The 24,969-nt window shown below is 46.5% G+C and overlaps 1 protein-coding gene across 1 annotated transcript; it reads left to right on the top strand.

Moving 5' to 3' along the window:
• Positions 1-628: 628 nt before the first annotated feature.
• On the top strand, positions 629-24,080 carry NMUR1 (neuromedin U receptor 1). Its single transcript, XM_054982704.1, has 2 exons — positions 629-1,535; positions 23,680-24,080. The coding sequence occupies exons 1-2, from the start codon at positions 629-631 to the stop codon at positions 24,078-24,080; spliced, it is 1,308 nt and encodes a 435-aa protein (XP_054838679.1).
• Positions 24,081-24,969: the final 889 nt, after the last annotated feature.

Here is a 24,969-nt window from a genome sequence, read left to right as displayed (position 1 = left end):
GCGTGGCGCCCCTGGGTGCAGGGTGCGCTCCCGCGCCATGAAAGCAGGCGGTGGCAGAAAGAGAGCAGGTGGCAATGGCAAGAGCAGGCCGTTCTCACTGCTTCCACTGCAGCCTCCACGGCCCGCTCTCTTGCCACCGCTGCTGCCCCTGTGCAGCCTGTGCCGGCAGAGACAAGGGGTGTGGCGGCAGCGGCAAGAGAGCAAGCTGCGGTGGCCACCACCTGCTCTCTCGCTGTGGCCACCATCGCCCCTGTGCAGCCCATGCCGGCAGGGAGAAGGGGAGCGGCAGCGGCAGCGAGAGAGAGCTGCCTGCTCTCTCTGTCCTCCCCGGCATGCGTGACGTGGCGTGCGTGTCCTCCCCGGCGCCCTTTGACCCTGCATGATGACGTCACTCCCAGAAGTGACATCATCGAGGACACCAGGAGCATGCACACGCTTTGCACGTGCGCGGTCAACACATCAAGAGCACTGAAAGGGTAAGCGCTAGCGTCCCAGTCTCCCGCTGGGAGATTTGAGGGACCTGGCAACCCTATGCCTATACCATTGGGAAAGTATCCTTCTGTGCCCCATATGTACCGCTGCTGACTCACCTTGATGACTTCCTCTTATCTCTTTCCAGCCTGCGACCATGTATTCTCCCGCCAACTGTTCCAACCTGGAATTTAAGTCTCCGGGTTTAGAGGTGCTTGAGACATTGGTTTACCAGGATCTCTGCAACAGCAGCAGCCAGGGGGTGAGACTGAGTTTCTTCGACCCCGAGGTCTTGAACATGACTGCGGAACAGCTCCGGTTTAGATACTTGGGGCCTCGCCGCTCGGGGTTCTTCGTCCCCATCTGCACCACGTACCTCCTGATTTTTGTGATCGGCGCGGTGGGCAACGCGCTGACCTGCCTGGTGATTATCCAGCACCGCTTCATGAGGACGCCCACCAACTATTACCTCTTCAGCTTGGCGGTGTCGGACCTGCTGGTGCTTCTCTTGGGGATGCCCCTTGAGATTTACGAGATGTGGAGCAACTACCCTTTCCTCTTGGGTGCGGGTGGCTGCTGCTTCAAGACCCTGCTCTTCGAGGCGGTCTGCTTCGCCTCCATCCTCAATGTCACGGCGCTCAGCGTGGAGCGATACATCGCAGTGGTGCACCCGCTCAAAGCCAAGTACGTGGTGACCAAGACCCACGCCAAGAGGGTCATCGTCACCGTCTGGACCCTTTCGGTCGTCTGCTCGATCCCCAACACCAGCCTCCACGGCATCCAGACCCTCTACGTGCCGGGCTGGGGGGTGGTCCCCGACTCGGCCACCTGCACCTTGGTGAAGTCCCGCTTGATGTACAACCTCATCATCCAGGTCACCACCATCATCTTCTTCTTCATCCCGATGGGCGTCATCAGCATCCTCTACCTGCTGATCGGCCTGCAGCTGAGGAAGGAGAAGATGCTGGAGGCGCTCGAGGCCAAATCCGGAAGCATCTGCGATTACCACAACATCCGACTCCAGCAGAAGAAGGTCAGGAGGAGGCAGGTGACCAAGATGCTGTGTAAGTTGAGGGAGAGGGTCCTGGGAAGGATGGGGTGTGCTGTTATAGCAGGATAAGAAAGCCTGTGTAGTAGCCTCAGAGAATGCTAGATAATGGGAACATAGACTTTAGGAACATAGACTCATGGAAATTGTAATGAGATGCTCCCTTCTGATGCCCTTCCTCCTGGGATAAGATGAAACTTATTAAAAAGTCCACTAGCACCTATAAGACTAACCAACTTTATGGAGGCATAAACTTTCAAGAACCACAGCTCTTTTTATCAGATGCCTGGCTCTGGTTGGGGCATGAAGAGGTGTGTTAATGCTACCCAGGGCTTTTTTTCAGCCAGAACGCAGTGGAACTGTGTTCCGGCACTTCTTAAAAAATACCCACGTGACTGGTGGGTATTCGGATGTTTCAGCCGTTTTGGGCCCGTCTTGGCACAAAATGGCTAAAACAGCCCCAAAACGGCCAGGATCGGGCCGCTGCCAGGGGAGGGAGGGTTCCCCACATGGCAGTGGTCCATTACAGGCTGATTTGGGCCCAATCTGGGCCATTTTGGGCCCATTTCGACCCAATTAAGGCCTGAAATGGCCAGGATCGGGCTGCTGCTGGGCAGGGGAGTGCTCTCCCATGTGGCAGCAATGCGTTTCAGACTGACTCAGGCACCCGGTGGAGCGCGTGAGCGCTTCCAGGGCAGCCACGACCCGTGTGATGTCACTTCCCGGAAGTGACAGCATCACACAGTCTCGGGAGGGTGCGCACACTTTGCATGCGTGCATACGGTACCCAGTGAGTTCCACCACCTCTTTTCCCGGAAAAAAAGCCCTGATTAATAGCAGATCTGAGCTAACTTTTAGCCTGGGATCCAGGATATAGGGAGACAGGGCCAGCTGCTCAACAGCCAACCAAACCACAAAAATACAGAGCGACTTGGATGATACGGCAGGCACCTTGTGGCCTCATGACTCCAAGATTGAAAGCCATCCCAGATAAAAATGCTTGCTTTTAATACTGACAACCACAATGTTCCACAACTTCTTTTGGCAATCTATTCTGTTCTATGGGTTTTTCTCCAGTTAGGAAGTATTTCTGATACTCTCTCAGAGTTGGGTCTGCCCAGCGAGTTTTCACAAACTTGGTCCCAGAAAAAACAAGAATAGCTGTGACGGCCAACGTTTCATCCTCTCTCTAATAGTGGGGGTTGTTAGCATGAAAGCTTATGGAAGCGTAAAACACGGTACAGATTTCCCATCAATGTCTCTTGATATCTGTTAGCATGAAAGTTTATGGAAGCATAAAACACGGCACTGATTTATATCCCTTGATGTCTGCATGAGCATGCATTTTGCCATGCCTTTCATCTCAGCCCTTGATTTCCCTTCCTCTTTCATTTAATAGGGTTGCCACCTCCAGGTTGTAAAATTCCTGGAGATTTGGGGATGGAGCCTATGGAGGGTGGGCGTTGGATAAGGGAGGGACCTCAGGAGGGGCATGTAATTTCATACAGTCCCCCTCTGAAGCTGCCGTATCTTACTACATAAAAGGCAAGCCGTATTGGTGACAACTCACTTTTTATCCTAGCACAGGTGCACTGAGGAGCCTGCAGGTACACCTGCACCAGGATAAAAGTGAGTCTTTGGCGCAGCACAGTGGGGCGCTGCGAGGCCTTCAGAGGTCCATGCCGGGCCTCCAGGCCACTTGCAGCAGGCATCTGAGCAGCTGCGGAGCCAGCAGGAAGGTGCAGCATGGTTCTGCAGCCGCCACGGAGGCAGTAGGAAGGCCATAGTGTGTGTGTGGGGGGGGGTGAGGCTCTCCGCCATCTCCAAAGCCACTGTGGCTCGTCCCTCCCAATGCACCACAGAGACAGCGGGAAGGCCACACAGGGGGAACAGGCTCTCCGCCACCACCACAGCCACTGCAGGGCCTTGGGAGGGCCACACCAGTACAGCCCTCCCAAGCCCCCACTGCTACAGCCCGTTGTATTTTTTCAAACAACCGGCTCTGCTGCTAGTCCTCCATATCTCTGTAGTCTGGAATTCGGTTGTAATTCTGGGAGATCTCCAGGCCTTACCTGGAGGGTGGCAACGCTCACCACAACTCATTTTCTTTTTAAGATTTTATGTCCGCCAGCCCCTCTATTAACAAAGTCTCCTTCCCTCCTTCTGGCAACCCGCTTCACATTTGGATGCCGTCTTCAGAACTTGACATTTGTTTTTGCCGACTGTGCAGTTTTGTTTCTAATCAGGATGAATTGGGGAAGCAGGAGAACGGCAAGGATAAATGAAGGCCGGGAAGGGTTTATGGTGGGGAGAAGCTGGGTTCTTACTTCTTTTCTTTGGCCAACCCCCAACTATTCTGCAGTCTCGGAAGCATTAAGCGGGCTTCAGCCATGAACATACGTAGAGTCTGATCAAGATAGGTAGCTGTGTTCGTCTGTCTGTAGCAATAAAAAAGAGCAAGATTCCCGTAGTATTGTTAAGGCTAACAAAATTTGTGGTAGGGTATGAACTTTCATGAGCCACAACTCACTTCTTCATATACGGCCAGAATGTGAGTTCATCTGTCCTTCTATCTTGGAGAGTGGAGTGTTTGCAGAAGCCGAATGATAATAGACGGTGAATGACAATTACAGGCATGATAGAATAGGGTGGGGTATGCAGAGAGGTGTTGGGTGTGGAGAAATTAATGTTGGTAATGAGACAGAAAGTCAATGTCTCATTTCAGTCCCAGTAGATGCATCTGTCTGCTGGATTGCAACTGATAACGAAGCTCAAGACGATGCATCCACCAGGACTGAATTGTCGTTCACCGGCTGCTATCATTCGGCTTCTGCAATCATTCCACTCACCAAGATATAAGAACAGATGGACTCACATTCTGGCTGTATCTGAAGAAGTGAGCTGTGGCTCACAAAAGCTCATACGCTACCACAAATTTTGTTAGGCTTATAGATGCTACTGAACTCTTGCTCTTTTTTATAAGTAGTCTGCGAGATCAGACCAGTAGTCTATCAGGGAGAAACTGTGGCTCAGAGGAACAGCATCTGCTTGGCATGACAAAGGTCTCCGATTCGGTCCCTAGCATCTCCAGTAGGCGATGTGAAAGACCTCCACCTGAGACCCTGGAGAGCTGCTGCCAGTCTGAGTAGACAGTACTGATCTTGACAGATCGATGGTCTCATTCAGTATAAGGTAGCTCCATATGTTCATGTGTGTTAAACTCCACTCTGTCCCAAGCATCTGCCTTCTTGACCAGTGTCACCTCCGCCTTGTCTGGATCTAGTGTCTGCTTAGAGACGTAACCATGGGTTCAAAACACTGGCTAAGGTCCAGGACTGGTGCATCTAAAGAGTTGGCTAATGAAATATAGAGCTGGGCGTCATCCACACGTTAATAACATCCAACCCCATAACTATAGACCATCTCCATCAGCATCCTAGTAAATATCAAAGAGCCTCCTCAATAATATCAATCTTATTGATGAGGCAGAACACAAGATATGGAAACGTCGGTATAATAGTTAAAAGAAATAGAAATGATCTGTATAGAAACATCAGACTATATTAAGATATAGCCGTAAGAACATGCATGGAGACCAATCTTTAGTTGATCTAAAAGTGAACACTGCAGAAAAAGAATGTATTTAGTTAGTAAGGTACACAGAAGCTGGAATAGTAGATGCAATCTTTATTTTAACGTTGATGAACTCGGATGAAGGTATGTTGTGTGTACGCTGTGTTTTAATAACCATTCCTACAAGTGACAAAAGGCACAGGTTGGACACTTGTCAGCTTCCCTCAAGTTTTGATGGGAAATGTAGGCATCCTGGTCTTGCAGCTTGGCTCTCTGACTGCTGTCCAATGGACTTTTCAACTGTCACTTGTCCAACGTTCCGCCAAGCTGCCTACATTTCCCATCAAAACTTGAGGGAAGCTGGCAAGGGTCCAATCTGTGCCTTTTGTCACTTGTAGTTCCGCTCTCAGTGTTTGATCAGCCAGAAAAGACTGAGTTCGTCTAGTTGTCCTGGAGGACCAAACAAACAAAGCATGGCGGGGAGGCCTTTCCTTGGTGCTGCGTCCAAGCATTCAGAGGTTTGTTGCCTCTGTAGATAAAAGTTCCCTGCAGTAACCAAGGCTAGCGGCCATTGATGGACCTCTTCTCCATGAATTGGTCTAACCTTTCTTTAAAGCCATCTGTGCTCATGGCTATCACAATCTCCACTGAAAACATACGCTGCAATAAATGGGTGAGCATGCCAGACAGGGGCCATTTCCGCACGTCTTACCTGCCTGCGGAACATCACGTGAAAGACCTGGAAGACACCATCTTCTTCCGCGAAATCGCGCCAGGAAGACGCTGTTATCCGGGAGTTTTGCAGTGATTTTGCGCGAGATAACATCTTCCTGGCTTTCTAGATAACAGCGTCTTCCTGGCGCGATTTCATGCGAGAAGATGGTTTCTTCCGGGTCTTTTGCACGATGTTCCGCAGGCAGGTAAGACGTGTGGAAACGGCCAGGATAAAAAAGATTTTAAAAGTGTACATGTGATTTAGCCATATTTACCTATGCTATTATAAATTATTTATTTATATCATTTCCAGTCCACCTTTCTCACTGAGACTCAAGGCGGATTACATAGTGTGAGATTAATACAATTAGTGGCAAGGACAAGGGCAGGCATTTCCATACAGTGTCAAGGACATTTCCATAAACAATGTCATGGAGTAAATGAATACAAGTTTACAAAGATGTAGCATTAGCAAGGATCCAATGTACGGTTGGAGAATTCTGAAGCAGAACATAATCAATTCTACGTAGGATTCTAGGTAGTACATAGGAGTACATATTCAAAGCAACAGATAATATGTAAGGCAACATAGTGGTGAAGTCTATGGTTCCTAACTCATTAGCGAAACATCTGAGACCCACCCACCCCTACAATACCGCCCTCCTATCCAAGAAAAAAGCCTTTTTGGATAATTCATTTTTGCATCGTTTGCAGAAAGCTAAGAGAGTGGGGGCTCTCCTGACCTCCTCAGGCAGGCTGTTCCACAGGGTAGGGGCCACCACAGAGAAAGCCCGTTTACAGACTGCTGTTGATTTCGCCCATGTGCAGCCTGGCGGAAGCTGCTGTGGAGGGACATAGGGAAGGAGGTGGTCTCGCAGGTATGCTGGACCAAGGCCATGAACAGCTTTGTAAGTGATAACCAATACCTTGAACTGAGCACGGTAACTGATAGGTAGCCAATGGAGTGACTGTAGGAAGGGAGTAATGTTCAAGCTCTTGCTCGCTCCTTCTAACAGTCGAGCTGCAGCATTTTGCACCAGTTGGAGCCTCCTAGTTAACTTAGATGGGAGACCAACATATAGTTCATTACAATAGTCAAGTTTTGATGTTACCATCGCCTGGATCCAGGTGTCCAGGTCGGAGACTTTGATGTATGGCCTGTAAGCTGTTAAGTTACAGGGAAAGTAAATGAGTGAGACCTGGGTGCTACAAGACTCCTTTTTGTATCCGCCTCTGCAAGAAATAATTATGTCATATATATCGCAGTATCTTGGATTTCATTTAACTGATTCCAACACTCTTCTAGTGAAGCCTTCAAATGGGTCCAGGGCTGACATAGCACTGGCAATTGAGCCGTTTATTGTGTGGGATTATGCAAGTGGCATAGGTTAGGGGAGAAAGGGTTTTTTAAAATTATTCCTTTGGGGTCAGAAATGACCCATGGGCCCTGATCCAATTATAGTCATGCTTTTAACAGGGACTTTGGTGGTGGTGGAGAGTACCCTCAAGTCATAGCTCACTTATGGCAACCCTTGGCAAGAAACAAACGGAGGTGGTTTGCCATTGCCTGCCTCTGCAACCCTGGTCTTAGCTTCTGGCTGACCGTGCTTAGCTTCTGAGATCTGATGAGATCAGGCTCACCTGGGCTATCTAGGTCAGGTTGCCCCAGCATGTGGCTAGAGGCATGCATTCTATGCAATGATAGACTGCAACGGCACCGTGATGCTTCTCAGATTTACCACTCAAGGTTCCCAATTCAGCAAAAAGTGCAACACACATGGGAACCTGATTATTCACAAGGCGTTCATGTATGGGATGGGTGTTTTTTTAAAGAGGAATTGTTTGTAACGAGCTTTTGCCCATGTCTGAAACTAAGCTTCTACTAGCCAAAAGAAAGATGTATCTTTTCTCTTGGAAAGCTTTCAGCAATTAGTTCTCAGACCTGTCAAACAGATAAGTTCTTTGAACCACCTGTTTATCAGTACATTTATTTATATAGGGTTCAATATTGCTTTGCAACTCTTTATCAAACACACAGACACCTGTCTAGAGTTTATTTCACTTTATTGAAAATACACCCTAGTTTTTTAATGAAGCGTAATCAAAATATAAATGGTTATTAATATAAATCCTATAAAAACAGAACACCGAAAGGCAATAAGAAATAAGTTTGCTAACATTTCTTAATAAATTCCAAGTTTAACATAATCAAAGTTTCTATGAAATGCATAGGTAAAAATAAGTTCTCACCTAAATTCTCTCAAGAGATTTCTTCCATCAGAGCTCTGCCATTCTATCTGAGTTTGCAATTTTATAAGTCATCATATGCAAATATTTAAGGTCTATTCACATGATATCACAAACAAACGATAATTGGTCTGATGCTTCACTGGATATTCATAGTTTCTATTGTACAACCTTCCAATTAGTAAAAAATTACGTTATACTCAAACTTACAAAACAAAACTATAAATCTCTGAGAAGTGTCAGAAAAAGCTAAGTTGAGAGATCACCATTGGTTGAATCTCTGATAGAGGAACATTAATCTTGATAGAGTCCACTATTTTAATTAACTGTCAAAAGATTAAAGCACACCTGTTAGAATTACCTAACACTGAAAAAAACCACACAGACGGTTCATGCAAAGTCTGAACGTCCATCTAGAATACAAGTGCTTGGCCTAGTATTGCTCAGTATTGATTATTGTCATGTGCTTTTATCTATATTGGTGCAACACGTTTACATAATTGTGTTTCTAATTACTACCTAGTTTGAAACTGGGTGGATTAAAATTGCAGATCAGTAAATAAGAAAGGGCCAGTCCTACTATTTGTGTAGGAATAGGCTACCTGCAGCCCCAGCTTTACGGAGCCGTGACAGCCTTTAATAGTTTCAGGAAGGTGGTTTGCAGAGAGGGAAGAATCGTTCGGTAGGAAAGGGCTAACTAGCAAACGGCTAATCGAAAAGCCGAATTTGACCTGGAGGCAGGAGTTCATTAGTCCCCTGCAGGTGCAAAGGGACCCCCGTCTGATCTCTTCATTAACAGAAGAGCATTTAATTTTGGTAATAAAAAATGGCAGGGTGCCAAGGAGACCATGGCGGCCAGGTGTGGAATGCGGTTCCGTGCCAATGTAATCTGTCGAGGGAAGCATGCCAGAGTACGGGCCCAAGGGAAGCTTGGGCAGGTGCATGCGCTGGAGCACTGTGTGTCAGACTGTGGCTTGAATAAAAGTTGCAATCCAGACTACCCCTTGCAATGAGACAAGAGTCCATCGATTTCAAAAGGCTTTACTGAAGATAAACAACCATCATAAGTCCACATTCCAAGATACAAGGATCATGGCTGAGCTAGAAACTGTTACGAATGACAGGCAAAAGCAAAGGTACAGAATAGCAGTTCCCTGTGGGCCCCATCCTCCCCCTTAGTTCTCAAAACAACCGGCCCGAGGGTGAGAAACCGAAAGTTTCCCAAGGGCGTCAGAAAGGCAGATATCTGTAGACATAACATTCCTCTTCTCTCTGTGAGCTTCCAGCGGAAGGCTTGCCACCTGCAAAGAAAACACTTAATATACGGACAGGATCAAAATGGGAGTTTCTTTGGTTTAAACACAGTCAGAACCTGACACTGTGTTCCCGAAAACCTGGATGCCATCCCAGCCCCCTGCCCCCGCAAAGGTTGCTTGCCTGTCTTATGAGAAAAGCCTGTGCTCCCCCCCCCCAAACCCAGCCCCAAATCTTCTCCTAACAAAACACCCACCTTTGCTACCCATAGAGTCCCCCCAGCAACTAGTGGGAGGTGAGGCCTGACTTGTCTTCTTCACCTGTCTTCTTGGGCTATTTCCACTAAATTTGGGCCAGTTGTTAAAGAATAGGCCCTGGCATAATATAGTCGCTTCTGGTTCACACCTTAAGTGATGTCATTGTTGGAGGAAGGGACTGGTGATCTGTCTTGCTCAGGTAGGGTTGCCAGCCTTCAGGTAGTGGCTGGAGATCTCCCGGAATTACAAGTGGTCTCCAGGCCACAGAGATCAGTTCACCTGGAGAAAATGGCTACTTTGGGGGGTGGACTCTATGGAATTATGCCATACCAAGGCCCTTTCCCTCCCCAAACCCCACTTTCTCCAGGTTTCTCCAGGTTTCACCCCCCAGCTCTCCAGGAATTTCCCAACTTGAATCTGGAAAGTGGCAACCCTATGCTCAGGCCATTAGGACCGCCAGCAGAGAAGAAGGAAGGCAACAACCATAGAGCCAGTTAGATAGATAGGCTGCTATCAGTCTCTTTCCTGCCAGGGAAACTTTCTTCCTTCCCTTCTCTCCCCCTCTTCTCTCTCTTCTTCCCTGCATGCACCAGGAGAGGCAGCATGGTGTCTCCTCCTGAGAGAGAGGGCCTACTTTCAATCTAAAGCCATCCTAGCTAGTTAGATCAGTTACTAGCTCTTTCTCTCCACTAAACTTATGTAAATACATTTCTTTAGATAAATAAACAGTTATTGGTTCACTAACTTGGATGAGAGCTTTCTCTGTGCAGTTTGTTTAGTTAGCGTGCCTTAACTAAAACCCAATAGACATCAGCCAAGGATGCCCACATGCACCCATTTCCCCAGCCTGTCTCCCCTTGCATGGGCCCATTGCAGCATACCTGCAGGACCGTCTCTCACCTTGTGGTCCCCAGTGAATGCTCTGGTTAGCAGAAAAACAGCTACTGGTGATCCCTGGCCCCAAGGAGTTTCACCTCGCCTCGACCAGGGCCAGGGCTTTTTCGGCCCTGGCGGCCCACCTGGTGGAACTCTGTCTTTGGAGGCCTGAACCTAGCAGGCCTGTAAGACAGAGATGTTCCGCTAGGCTTATGGGGGTTGAGGCAGGGGAACATGTTGCCCGCCTGATTTAGGCTGTCATCAGATGAATGGCCACCCTACCCCACAGACCCTGAATGGCTGAGAGATCGCATTCGCCACCGTTGGTGGCAGGATTTTTTTTCAGTGGGAACGCAGTGGAACCGAGTTCCGGCACCTCTTGAAAATGGTCACATGGCTGGTGGCCCCGCCCCCTGATCTCCAGACAGAGGGGAGCTTAGATTGCCCTCCGCGCCACTGGAGCAGCACGGAAGGCAATCTAAACTCCCCTCTGTCTGGAGATCGGGGCAGGGCCACCAGCCATGTGACCGTTTTTGCAGAGGGTGATTTAGACTTTTAAAAACTCCCCCCTTGTTCCAGCTGACCCAAAGTGACGTCATTGTGTGGTCCTGAGTTCCGCCGCCTCTTTTCCCAGAAAAAAAGCCCTGATTGGTGGGCACCTGGCAAGGCTGTATAGGACAGAAGTTGCAGCCACTTTGGTCCAAGAAAAAATCCCCAGATGAAATCCACAAAATGCCTTTTGCTGACACCAATGGAAATAGGAGAAAACGGCATGCAACCTTTCTCTGGAACTCTTCATCAGCCTGGATGCTAAAACATAGGGGAAGGGATGAAAAAATGATGTCCCAGGACCAGATCTTCAGGCCTGTCGTTTGCATCCTGTGAACAGGATTGGCGGTGCTGAGTGGAGCTGGTATCACACTGCACCTTTGGGGCTTCCGGGGAAAAGACTGAAAAATTTCAGCCTCCGTTTGAGACTAGAGAAAAAGCATCTTTCTGTAACCCAGCAGAACCCTGGCTCCATACAGCCCTCTCCTAAATTATCTTTTCCACTTGGAGAGTTTGTGGGGGTTGGTGCGATTCAAGTCAATAAATGACAGCACCCCTGTGACTTGGCAAGTAACTATGAAATTGCTTCAAAAAGAAATGCTCAAAATACGATACTTTTCAAGGGAACAAACGTTTATCATAACCCATTAACTTTACAACTGCAGGGATAACTGAATCAGAATTGTTACGAACCTGGGAATATTTGCAGAGACAAGATTCTCGGTGCCCTTCAGGAAGGGCACTCCGAACAAAGGCGAGTCCTAAGAAATGGCGTCCAGGAACACAAAGAGAAGCTCTGGGCCTTCTTTTGCCTGCTTCAGGCCAGAGACTGACTCAGAAGATGGGCCTCTTGCAGTTGGTAATATAGGAGCAACTTTACTAACTGCCCATGCTCTAGTCCAGATGCAGAGGAGTTAGCCATGTTAGTCTGTGGTAGCAAAATCAAAAAGAGTCCAGTAGCACCTTTAAGACTAACCAATTTTATTGTAGCATAAGCTTTCGAGAATCAAGTTCTCTTCGTCAGATGCATGTTACAGAAACTGGTCAAATATAGAAGAGGAGGGGGAAGAAGGGGAGGAGAGAGAAGATGCAGTTAGGGGGGGAGAGAGAGGGATGGAACCAAAACATTCCTTTGCTAGTAAATGTAAACATCTCCTCTTGGAATGGAGATTAATTGGCTTGTGTGAGGCTTCAAAGGAGTTTGCCGTGTTGGTTTGTGGCTGCAAAACAACCAGACCATCCAATTCCAATGCAGCATAAGCCTTCGATAACCACAGCTCTCCCTGCCAGATGCATCTGACAAAGAGAACTGGTCCCCGGAAGCCCACTCCAGGTGCCACTGGGCTCCCCCAGACCCCACCTCTGTAAAGGAAATCTGTTACCTGTGATAATGTGATAACATGGGTAGCCATGTTGGTTTGCAGTAGAACAGCAGGATATACAATGGCACCTTAGAGACAAACAAGATTTTCAGAGTATAAGAGTTTGAGAGTCAGAGCTCTCTTCTACAGACAACTTTTTGCCCATGCTCTGTGAACTTTTGCTCCCTAAGATCTAAATTCTAACCTCTTAATAAAAATATGATGTTAAAGAGAAACTAATATGGGTTACAAGTATTAGGGTTGCCAAGTCCCCCAATCCCCCGATGGGAGATCTGGGACCCAGCTCCTACCGTCCCCTTTTCCTTTTTGTGTGCGTGCTCCCAGCTTGTGCGATGATGTCACTTCTGGGAAGTGACCACCCTGGGAGTGCTCCCATGCTCCCCAGGGGGCTGATTCATCCCAATTTGGGCCTGAATCAGGCCGAATCAAGCCTCTGCAGAGTATGACATATTCGGGACGATTTGGGCCTGAATCATCCTGGATCCAGCCGCTGCAGAGCGCAGGAGCGCTCCCATGCCCCACAGCAGCCCAATTCAGGCAGAATTTGGCCTGAATCCAGCCCAAATTCGGCCCAAATCAGGCTGCTCTGGTGCCTGGGAGTATGCGTCGCCACCTAGGAGCATGCCCCAGGAGGCACGTTCCCCCCACTAGCCAAGTAAGCAGGGGCTGGCATCCCTACAAGGAGTTGATCAAACGCCTCTCTAGCACCAAGCCGAACATAGGTATCCCTTAAAAGGCTGAGAGCAAGAAAAGAAAAAGGGATTTGTCCTTATATTTACAAAACTGGAGATGAATTTAGATGCAGCACTTGGGAAAGGGTCAAAGGAAGCCAAAATGGGTAACAGTACCTAGTGGTGGGAGGCAAAAAATTCAGAAGCATTCTCATCACAGACCATCTTCTCGCAGTTGAAGAATCCCTGACTAAGACAAGGTGACCAGCCTCAACAGAACTAAACTGTTTAGTCTGGAGATCAGTTGTAATTCCAGGACATCTCCAGGCCCTACCTGGCTGTTGGCAACCCTAAAGACAGATGGGACAGTTACCATCATGCACAGCAGAATTTATTCCCTCATGTGATCTCGGCTCTGCAATCTGCTTTGTACATATCCATGTCCTTCAAGTTGAACATTGGCTCTCGTTTGTGTCCTAATGCAGGGGGCAGGCTGTGCATCCTATGCATATGCATTGATTTATTCATGCGTTCTTCATTATCCTTGCAAAACTAACTCACAAACATTTTAAAAACAGTGCAGATCTCTTGTGGGGGGTGTTGATGCCACAGATGCTAACTTGAAGGCATATCACCCCTCCCCCCCCACACATCATAACTGACTTTTCCCCTAAAAGGATAGAAATCAGTAAAATCTTTAACCTCTCCCAAGCTTTCTTTGGAACAAAAGAGTGCACTTCTGTTTTCAGGACTGTGGAAGTGTGTTCAAACCATCTCTTCCTTACTGAAAATGTGATAGCTGTCATGACCCTGAGTAAAGATTTTAAGAACCTACAAATTACTAAACAAAAGCACTTTTTGCAAGAAGATTTGCCAACATGCCTGGAGAAAATTGTCCTAAATTACGTCGGCCACTTCTACACAGATTATTTGCCCTGGGTTCGATGTTGTTGAGAAGTGCATTTTTCCTGCTTTCCCACAGCTTTATGGCACATTCATGTACCTCCTGGAGTTTCCTGGATTTCCCCCCAGTTTTCCCAAATTTTTTTAGGCCTAAAGTTTTGGGAGAGACCACAGCAAACCCTAGGGCAGGAAAGTTCAGCAGGAGAAAAATCGGGCAAATGATAACCAGCAACACTGTGATTTCACTTCCAGTTGGGTAACCAGAAGTGAAATCTCTGTACTGTACTCTAGGACTGTTCTGAAACTCTATGGTTTTTACTATAGAGTTTTAAGTGAATCCTAGAGCATCCTGTGATGCAGTGATAGCACTTCTGGTTACACCGTCAGAGGTGACCTTGCAGTGTCAGTGGACAGCAGTTGGTAAGTCCTGACCTCTCCTGTCTCCCAGGGATTACCCTTGACTGGCAACTCTATTTTCAATTGACAAGTGAACATCATCATAATGTTATAACATTGTGTCTCTGGCTCTCTGAGTTCCCAGCATTCATGTAAAAAAGTAAATCCCTAGCCCCTTTTGTTGCTGAAGTATCCCGTGTCCCTTATATCAGTGAAACGAAAGAAGCTAGAGACTTTAAAACTGGAAGCTGGGGATTCAGAGACATTACAATGATACTAGCAACAGAGCTCATTTTTTTTTAATAAAAAGGGCCCTAGAAAACAGACTACAGGAATGCAGGGCTTCCTGCTGTGGTGGCACCCTCTGGAAGGATGGGCCACCGGGCCTTGCCATCCGTCCACAGTGGCGGCCTCTGGAGGGATGGACCACCTTGCCTAGCCTTCCTGCCACAGCGGCGCCCTCTGGAGGCCGTATTGGTGATGATTCAGTTTTTATCCCGGTGCTCCTGTGCAGGCGTATCAGAATAAAAAGTGAGTCGACACCAATATGGCTTGCCTTTTATGTAGAAAGATAAGGATATTCGCTTACTGATTTTTTTAAACAACCCAAAGATCTGGTGGCATGGTGGGAAGGACTGAGGCAGGGAAGATGCAGGGATGGAAAACTTTATTGCTATCATGTTGAATCGGCAACGACAGCAGCAACAGGGAAACCACACAAGCCTGTCCCCCCCCCCCCCCGTAGAAAACACCCCAGTTTAAAAGCTGGCAGCCGCACTTGCAAGACACCAACTCCCCTAGGGGTTAATTAGAACAATCTCTGAGCAGCTGATCTGACACAGCGTACTGCGAAACCTTCATGAATGTAGGCTGCAAGCTAGACTTTCTTGAAAGTAACTTTCTTTGAATAAAAGTGGGACTTGCTTCCCAGTAAACATAACTAGGAATCAGCTGCATCATAAAGCAAACAGAGCTTTGCAAATCCCAGATTGCTGCCCTTCTTTCAAGATGCCCAAACATCTGCTGTTTCGTTAAAATAAAGCCTTGGAAATCTAAAGCAATGAGGCCACAGCAAAATGCCTTTCAAGAACGTCATACGTGGCCTAACATAAATTTAGACCTACAGCTGCCAACTTTGGGTTGAGAAATTCCTGGAGAGTTTAGAAAAGCTTGGGAGAGTAGAATTTGAAGGATCTCAGAGGGAACATGATGCCTAGGGAGTCCACCTTCCAAGGCAGTTGTTTTCTTCTGGAGAACTGATCTCTGTCGCCTGGAGATCAGTTGTAATTCTGGGAGATCTCCAGCCACCCCCTGGAGGATGGGAACCCTACCAGGTCCTGCCAAAAGGCTGGCACCCCAGAACAGCCATCACGGGGGAGGAGGGAGGGGGTTCCTCCTGTAAGGAAAGCCCCATTTCTTCCCATCTTTGCTCTGTAAAAGGGCGGGGGGCAGAAATTCCAAAGCTCTGTCCCTACCTCTGCGTTACAGGCTATGCTTTTATTTTTATAAAAGGACCTATGAATTAAACATTCACTTGTTACTTTAAAAATGTAGTCAACTTTTTAAATGGTGCACAACTGCTCCAGAGATGGAGGGGAGGGGGGCTGTGATAGCGTAGGCATCGTCAGCCAAAGTTGCTAAGCTAAAACTTTGGGGAGAAAGCGGTTCCTTTGCATAGAGTATGGTGGCACAGTTTGCTCCCGCAGTGGTTCAGTTCTTCTAGCCATCTTTGGGTCGTACGCAGCCTTTCCTTCCTCTGCGAGCAAAATGAGCAAGTCAGCTGTGAAGCAGTAAAGATGAGAGATGGCTGACAAGCAAACCACGCAGCCTTCGAAGGTTTGACCTGAAGCAGCTGGCTATGAAGCATCTTCGAGTTCTAACTATTCATTATTTGAGAGATCTGTAATTGCGCCTCCCAACTTCTTTGTTAACTTAAAAAGCAACAGGGGAGGGGGAGCTTTGTTTAGGATACACTGGGAAAGCAAGCTTAGCCCTTTCGAGCTATTTCTACTCAGTATTGCCCTTACCAGATATACAGGTATGTTGTATGTTATGTGCCATCAAGTCACCTCCGACCTATGGCAACCCTATGAATGAAAGACCTCCAAAACGTCCTATCATTAACAGACTTGCTCAGATCCTGCAAACTGGAGAACGTATCTTCTTTTATTGAGTCAAGCCGTCTCGTTTTAGGTCTTCCTCTTTTCCTACTATTTCCCAAATTCTGGATAGATTCAGAGCTTCAGGTAAGGTCTGAAAACAACGATCTGGATTTAGAGAACTTACTTCTCAGTACAAATTATTGATGTGGGTTCTTCTAATTTAATTCTTTCCCACCAAAATACACAGAGACTTCCTTAGAATTTAAATCCTTTACTGAAAAAAAAACCCTGATCGTTTAAATTAAGACGCTAGAATATAAAGGCTTATTAAAATGAACACAGATCCAGACGAGTTAGCCGTGTTAGTCTGTAGTAGCAAAATCAAAAAGAGTCCAGTAGCACCTTTAAGACTAACCAATTTTATTGTAGCATAAGCTTTCGAGAATCAAGTTCTCTTCGTCAGATGCCTGTAAACTTTGAATAAATATATACAGTATGATTTTTGTATTTAGAAAAGCTGAGGGGAAAATGTTGCTTTAGGTGAAGAAGCATTGCCTGAACTCTTGACCAAATGTGTATTTTAAAAATAGATCAGAAAGTCTCTTTGAGACATAGTATATTGACACATGGCAGAGTTGTGCAAAGTGGCGTAATAAGAGCTGACATACGAAAATGTAAGATCTATTTTAGTATCTTATTAGAGCTCAGGTTTATTGAACGGAGGATCTTTAAAAGCTTTTCTTTCTAATGTCTCCCACATCTGATAAAATGACTTGCTCAGACCTCTGGCTAACTTTTTTGATCAGTTTTTGATCAGGCATCTGATGAAGAGAACTTGATTCTCGAAAGCTTATGCTATAATAAAATTGGTTAGTCTTAAAGGTGCTACTGGACTCTTTTTAAAATGAACACAGTTAGTGATGAGCATAGGCATGTAACAAAAAGTAAATCTCTTAACCTTTCCCGGTCAAAATTATGAATGATTTAAAATCACATCATACTTGATCTACTATGAAATGCATTGTAATTTCATAAACTCACAGACACAGACATTTGTCGCCTAAAATATTCTGCATGAGATTTCCTTGGTCAAAACCCTATTTTCTTATCTTGATGACATCCTTTTATACTAAATAACATTTGCTATCTATAAAGACATCTCTTAAGATCTTTTCCATGCAGCAATAATATTAAAATGTTATTGTTCTTAGACTGAGCTGATTCTTCATATATTTAATCATGTGGTGTTATGCTTAGCCTACTTACGATGCCATTGTGTACCTGTAGAGATAAGACTCTATAAATCTTTAAAAGATGTTTAAAATCGACGACAAGCTAGATAAATGGATTACACTCAGTCTTTTCTAGCAATTAAAAAAAATCACATCTCCTTTTTCCCCAACTACTTTAAATTGGTTGTCAAAGATAAAAGAACATCTGCATTTTTCTGCAACCTGCTAACAAACGGCATTAAAGGTTGTACAAAGTTCAACAAAATTCACAAGTATAACTAGGGTATAGGTGATCGAAATCATGTATCTACGACACCCACATTCCTTATTTGTTTGTGTGTTTGTTTGTTTGTTTTAACTGCATTTGTACCCCGTGCCAAGTATTTCCCCAAACACTTCACTGCATCACTCAAGTGTATGAGTTAAAGATGTTTTATTAAGGGTTAATACCAGTATCAAGCTACTATGACAGTGGGATTGGCTGGAATGCCTAAAGATGATAGAGTACAGTCAATTATAGGGTGATGTGGGAAAAGCAGTCAGGAATTTTGGCCCGCGAGGCCTGAGAAGAAGGGAGGGGGGAAGAAAGGAGCTCAGCTCAATCTTTGTCTTGAAGTCAAGGTCGAGTTCCCAAGCTTGGCAGGAACTCAGAAGCAAAACACCTCTTCTGCAAGATAAGCGGTTAGCAATAGTGCAACAGAAATCAGGCTGCACTCTGTATGTACTCAGAGATCTGTTACTATAGCAAGACACAATTGGATACAGTGGATGTATGGCAAATATGCCGGGGCTTATCTGACAGGGGAAGTGACGTCTTACACAGGTTGGACACTAGTCGGCTTCCCTCAAGTTTTGATGGGAAATGTAGGCATCCTGGTCTTGCAGCTGTAATGGAGAGCCAAGCGGTAAAACCAGGGCGCCTACATTTCCCATCAAAACTTGAGGGAAGCCGACTAGTGTCCAACCTGTGTAAGACGTCACTTGTAGTTTGGCTCTCAGAGCTCCCTTCTTCAGACCGTGTTTGAACTCATATCCTGCTGTTACTCCATTATAGCCATTTTGTGGCAGTGCCCAGAGGGTGAACAAAAACGGGGACTCTTTATCTCTGCGCTGCAAACCTAGTGCTAATTAATCATGTTAGTAATTAATTTCAGTATGGGTTAGATAGTGTGTGGGGCGGGGAGAAACAGGGAAGACTTTGAGGCCAGAAGTGTATGCAAAATATAGCAGATCTAAGATGTTGCAGGAGAAAGTTCCAATGCGAAGACTCTCATCAACCAAGAAACAAAACAGGCACACTCAGAGCTTTTTTTCTGGGAAAAGAGGTGGTGGAACTCAGGACCGCACAATGATGTCACTTTGGGTCAGCTGGAACAAGGGGGGGGGGGAGTTTTTTAAAGTTTAAATCACCTTCGGCGAAAATGGTCACATGGCCGGTGGCCCCGCCCCCTGATCTCCAGACAGAGGAGAGTTGGCGCGGAGGGCAATCTAAACTCCCCTCTGTCTGGAGATCAGGGGGCGGGGTCACCGGCCATGTGACCATTTTCAAGAGGTGCTGGAACTCCGTTCCACCACGTTCCCGCTGAAAAAAAGCCCTGGGCACACTGAAGGTAACTTTAAGACCCTCGGCAAGGCCCTCCAGATCCTAGCTATAAGACTCAACTCCCCCTATTTTTTTTTGTTTATTTCCCAGGGAACTGGTCCAGGCAGGCAGATGCCTTCCTCCTCACGTTTGTAGTCAGTGGCATTTCCACTCCACTCCCAAGGTCAAGCAAGCATTGGCTTCTGCCCACCTCATCACCATCTCCACAAAAGCTTCTGACATGAGAAATCTATTTATCTTTTCGGTGCCACTAGGCTCTCGCTTGTTTTGCTGCAGCAGACTAAACAATGGAAATGCAGACTGCACAGCCAGACCAAACCTGGCAGGATTCCCATGTACTTCCACCGCGGAAAATGGAACCTGGCGGAAAGAGAGAGACAGTAGTATAAAGCTTTGTCTTATAACAACAACAACAATATTCGATTTATACACTGCCCTTCAGGACAACTTAATGCCCACTCAGAGCGGTTTACAAAGTATGTCATTATTATCCCCACAACAATGATCACCCTGTGAGGTGGGTGTGTTACTGGAATTGGTCTCCTTTTGAGCAAGAGAATTTGCGGGGGAATTAGCAAGCAAGGAAGACAGCTATGCGAGAGGCCAGTAACTATGGGATCTTGTGCGCCAATGTCTACAAGAATCCATTCCTCTAGAGAACCCTTTCAATAAGCAGGCAGATATTCAATCAAAAAGGGGTTTTTATTTAAAATATTACAGATCAATTGCACACAAAACACACAGCACACACACACACACAGAGCTAACTAGAAAAAGAACAGGGAGGAAAGTTGGAGAGAGTTGCAGAGTTGGTTTTATAGTTACCAGGTCCAAAAGATTGAGTTTCCAAGGGAGAGCAGCTTCAGTGACCGGTACTTCATGGCAAGAGGGAGAAGGGCTCAGACATGCCATCTGAGCATGTGTGGAGGGTCCAGAACACACACACACTGAGCACATGGCAGGACAGTCAGATATACTGTGAAACATGCCCTGAGGTAGGCCCGAGAGGCTCTGCCCTAAAACAATACCTTAATGGTTCTTCCCAGGGTGGGACAAAGGACGGGGAAACCATCTCCAGGGTGAGAGAATAAGGCTGTCTCCAAGGTGGGACAATGAACTGGGAAGGTTTGATTAGGTCTTCCTGGGAGGAACTATAGGTGTAAAAAGATTATTTGATGACCCACGATGGCTGGATGGGTGAGGCTACAATAAAGGGTAGAATTGGCAGGGTGTGTGAATGGATTCATCCAAGTACCTCTGGAGACCTCCGTTTTTCTATGGTTATGCACAAACTCTGGGGTGTGGGGCTAAGTTAGTCTTACTTCTCACATTCCAGTACTTTTCCATCTCCTGCCTAGCCGGGCAGCTTGTCTGTGTTTTAAACACATGAGCAGAGGGGCTTATGATATTGCCATATTCATAAGCCTTGTGAGGGCAAGTATGACCATATACAGGTGGGGCTGAGAGAGTTCCTAGAAGCTGTGACTGACTCAAGGTCAACCAGCTGGCTGCAAGTGGAGGAGTGGGGAATCGAACCCGGTTCTGCAGATTAGAGTCCCGCGCTCTTAACCACTACACCAAACTGGCTGAGCCACAGGATGGGTGCTACCAAGCTTGTACTGGCCGTACTTGAGTCCCAAAAGCCCTTCTCCCTAATCTGGCAGGATGTCTCTGGCTGGAACGACGGAGTGACGCATTCAGCTATCTCCGTTTATATGAACTGGCCTACTCTGTCATTTCAGCAGGCCGACGTAACAGTGTTGATCAAGATGTAACAAATGATGTGTTTGGAATGGGGACAAAGAACCAGCTAGAAAGTTTGGATTTGGAGGGAGAGCTTTTAGCTAGATTGCAAGAAGCCTGAAAGGGCGGGGAGGGGGGGGAATCTGTGTTGTTGCCCTTTGTGATTTTGATGCAAGATTTGCCGTTGTGCTGCCTGCTGTAGGAGGTCCCCTGACAGCCTCCTGCAGCTGTTTTGGCCTGTCAGTACCTGTGTTTGCTTCTGAATATTGTAAAATGACCTTTGTGGGGTGGGGGATAGAATAGGTTAGTAAACACTCCACTGAAGAAATGGATCTTGGGGAAAAGATGTTGATTAAATCTTTCATGGGAGAGGAAAGGTTCTTTCCCCCTCTTCGCAGCCTGCTGTGAAAAGAGACACCAACCGCTTGGATGGAAGAGGAAAAACTTTCCCAAAGAAAAGACGCTCGCAGCATCCTATTAACCTGAGGGGCAGCTTTTCTGGGGAAACAGTATCGCTGCGGCATTTCCTCAGACTCCAAGTTCTTCCAGCCAGAACTGTTAGATCAAACGTGTGAAATATCTGTGGGCGTTCAAATAATCCCACCAATGCTTTGGAGAACTGTAGTCAAACTGGCTGAAACGGCGAGTAATCTGTTTCTACTGACTGTAGGGGGGAAGTGGGGAAGAGCATTACAGTTCTCCCAGAATTACAACTGAACTCCAGTCTTTCCCCTGGAGAAAATGGCTGCTCTAGAGGTTGAACTCTATGGCATTATACCTCACTGAGGTCCCTCCCCTTTCCAAACCTTGCCCTCTCCAAGCTCCAGCCCCCAAACTCCAGGAATTTCCCAACTGAAATCCGTAACCCTTCCGCCTTATTTATGCATTTATAGATTGGTTTTTATCTTTTAATGTGTTTTTTTTAATTTACAACTTTATTTGATTTTTATAAAACTTTTACATAACATAACAATGAACATAGAAACAGACACACAGTTAACAAATTTTGAGTAGGCATTTTCCTGGACCATACATTTCGGTCCAGTTTATAAATACAACATGTGGATCCCACATTCTCCGCGTTAATAGTTCGACAGTCGGTTATAACAGTCACTTTTGGGTCTTGTTTGCATTGCCGTTTCATTTGTTAATAAGTGTTCCATAACTGGGAACCATTGTTCTGAAAAGCAAGATTTATATTTTGGATTGTCATAGGCCCTTTTCACACTACTTACTTGCTTCCGGAACATCGCGAAATGTAGCGCAAAAACCATGGAAGATAGCGTCTTCTCGCGAGAGTTTTGCACGACATCGCGTGAGTTTTGCACGATGTTGCACAAAACTCTCGCGAGAAGATGCTATCATCCGCTTTTTTTGCGCTACATTTCACGATGTTCTGGAAGCAAGTAAGTAGTGTGAAAAGGGCCATAGTGAGCGAAAAGATCAGCTATTTTTTCCATTATAAAATAGTCCCAAATTCGATTGTGCCAGTCGGCGAGTAATGGAGGTGTCATCTGTTTCCATTTTGATGCAACTACTGCCTTTGCGACAGACAAAAGTATCCATATTAACTTAATCCTGACTTTTAGTATTTAATGTGTATTTTTAACGTTGTATATAAGCTATTCTCTGTACAGTGACATTCAAGGCCAGGCCAAGCTGCTTTGTATTCAAGCTAAGCTAGCAAGAGAAATGGCTGTGCTTTCGCTCACAAACTACCTAAAAAGTTCTTGCGTCCACTTCAATAGAGTGGAGTCCACTTCAACAGATGACTGAGTGGGTCAGGAAGAAAAAAAAATTATAGATTGCAGAGTAAAAGGTCCATCAGATGCAGGAAGTACAAGATATGAATTGGTAAAATTCAAGTCAAATTAAGAGATGTAGAGAACATTCACAGTTTCTTTCCCTGGTAATGCAGTTTCCCTAGTTTTGCCAAGCTTGTTAATTTCTCTAGTGACATAGAGTCTCTCTACACAAGACGCCTCAGTGCATGTTGGTCAAGTGGAGGGAGACTCAATGTTAGCCGGGAAGCGTAGTTTTAAAAGACAGAGCCGGTAGAGATCGCTCCTCAGAGGGTTTTTTAATTTCATCTTTGCCTCCCGGAAAGCCCTGCCAGTTTCATCTCTCCAGTCTAAAACCATGTGGGACAGCAACCAGAGGGTAACGAGGAATGGAAATGGGCTGGAGCTGCTTTCCAGAGCCGGGCTTGGACCTGGAGAGGTTCTAATGGGCTGAAGTTTCCCTTCTGGCATTTCACAGCCTCTTTACACAGCTCCAGTGTACAGCAAAGCCTTTGCCCTGCCGCCAGCTCTGTCTTTTTAAACTACCCTTCCCAACTTCCATTGCATTTCCCGACATGTGTTCTTCACATGTCAGATGTCTCATGTAGAGAGACCCCGAGGAATCCCCCAACTTTATTAAGTCCTTGCTGGATGGTGTTGAGTTTCTTGACAAATTCTAATGCAAAAGTTTCATGCTGGATCAATTCTCTATGCGTGAAGCAGCGTTTAGTCATCACTATTCCAGAATCGGGGGCAGGTGGTAGAGGTCTTTCTCGGATTGCTAAGATCTGATTGCCTTCCAGTCTTGGAGGAGTCAGCCTCACTCATGAGAACAAAGGCCTAGATTCATAACTTATGTTCTCCCTTTGGTCTGCAGTCATGCTGGTGGTCGTGTTTGGCATCTGCTGGGCTCCCTTCCACACGGACCGCCTCGTCTGGAGCTTCATCACCCACTGGACTGACCAAATGCTGCACATGTTCCAGTACGTCCACATCATCTCGGGCGTCTTCTTCTACCTGAGCTCTGCCGCCAACCCCATCCTTTACAACCTGATGTCCACGCGTTTCCGCGAGATGTTCAAAGAAGTGATGTGCCACGGACGCTTCCGGAAGCTGGCCTCCCGCAAGTACTCCCCCAGCAGCACACGGGCCACCACGCGCAGCACCGTCTCTGAGCACATCCCTGGGGGCAACGGGGTGCCGCTTTCTGACATGGAGGAATACGACATGGACGCCGAGGGGGAGAACGAGGAGGAGCAGGAGGCCCCGTACCTCTGAGGCCCCTTCGAGCTGGTTAGACTCAGAGTGGAGTGTAGGCTCCTTGGGGCAGGAAACTGTCTGTTGCACAATGATGTACATTGATGGCCTTCTGTAAATAACAAATAGCCATGCCAGGAAGCAGCGAGAAGAGCCTTAGCCTCATTCATTCCCACCAGCTTTTGAAGCCTGATGCCAGTCTCATGAGCCCTAAAGGGTGATGAACAAAGGACTACCTTTTGTAAGGGGTACAAATGAATCTCTCTCTCTTTCTCTCTCTCTCAGCTGGTCGTTTTAAGGGGAGCCACATTCTCAGACTCCCTAACAGTAGATGAATATAATCTCCATTCACTTTTCTGATTCCTAGCTCCAAAGCCTCCCTCAAAATGGCAGCTATTGCCTTTCAGCTCATGATGTTCAGCATGGAGGCAGTAGCTTTATGGCATCAATAGGACAGAAGTGAGCTCTTTCTCCTCCACTCGTTTGAGACAGAGAGCTAAACTACACGAGATGAATTAGACGAGGACGCTCAAGTGAAGGGAGACGCAATGTTAGCCAGGAAGCATCGTTTGAATTTCACTTCTGTCTATTATTTATTTATTATTTATTTTGACTTATATCGCCCTCCCCATGGATGGGCTTAGGGCGGCTCACATCATCAATAAGACACAATAAATTAATAATCAACTTTAAAAACACACTTAAAACTTACAATAAAATACTCCAGGCGCCATTACATATAGGCTACTTTAGATACTGATAAAAGACCTGCACAGGTCATAGCTGTGGGCAGAACGCATAGCCGAGGGCAGTCATAGAAGAGGTGGTAATCTTGGGTGGAATAAGGGAGGGCACCCGCTGGTCCTCAACCAAAGGCCTGGCAGAACATCTTTGTTTTACAGGGCCCGTA

This window comes from Eublepharis macularius, chromosome 6 (assembly GCF_028583425.1).
Source record: "Eublepharis macularius isolate TG4126 chromosome 6, MPM_Emac_v1.0, whole genome shotgun sequence".
NCBI classification, from domain to species: Eukaryota; Metazoa; Chordata; class Lepidosauria; order Squamata; family Eublepharidae; genus Eublepharis; species Eublepharis macularius.
This window is presented reverse-complemented; position numbering and strand designations above follow the sequence as displayed.

Excerpts from the sequence above, each read along its gene's own strand:
- NMUR1 (XM_054982704.1), top strand. The coding sequence starts at position 629 with ATGTATTCTCCCGCCAACTGTTCCAACCTGGAATTTAAGTCTCCGGGT. Across the intron at positions 1,536-23,679 it reads GCAGGTGACCAAGATGCTGT|TCATGCTGGTGGTCGTGTTT; the intron begins GTAAGTTGAGGG and ends TTTGGTCTGCAG.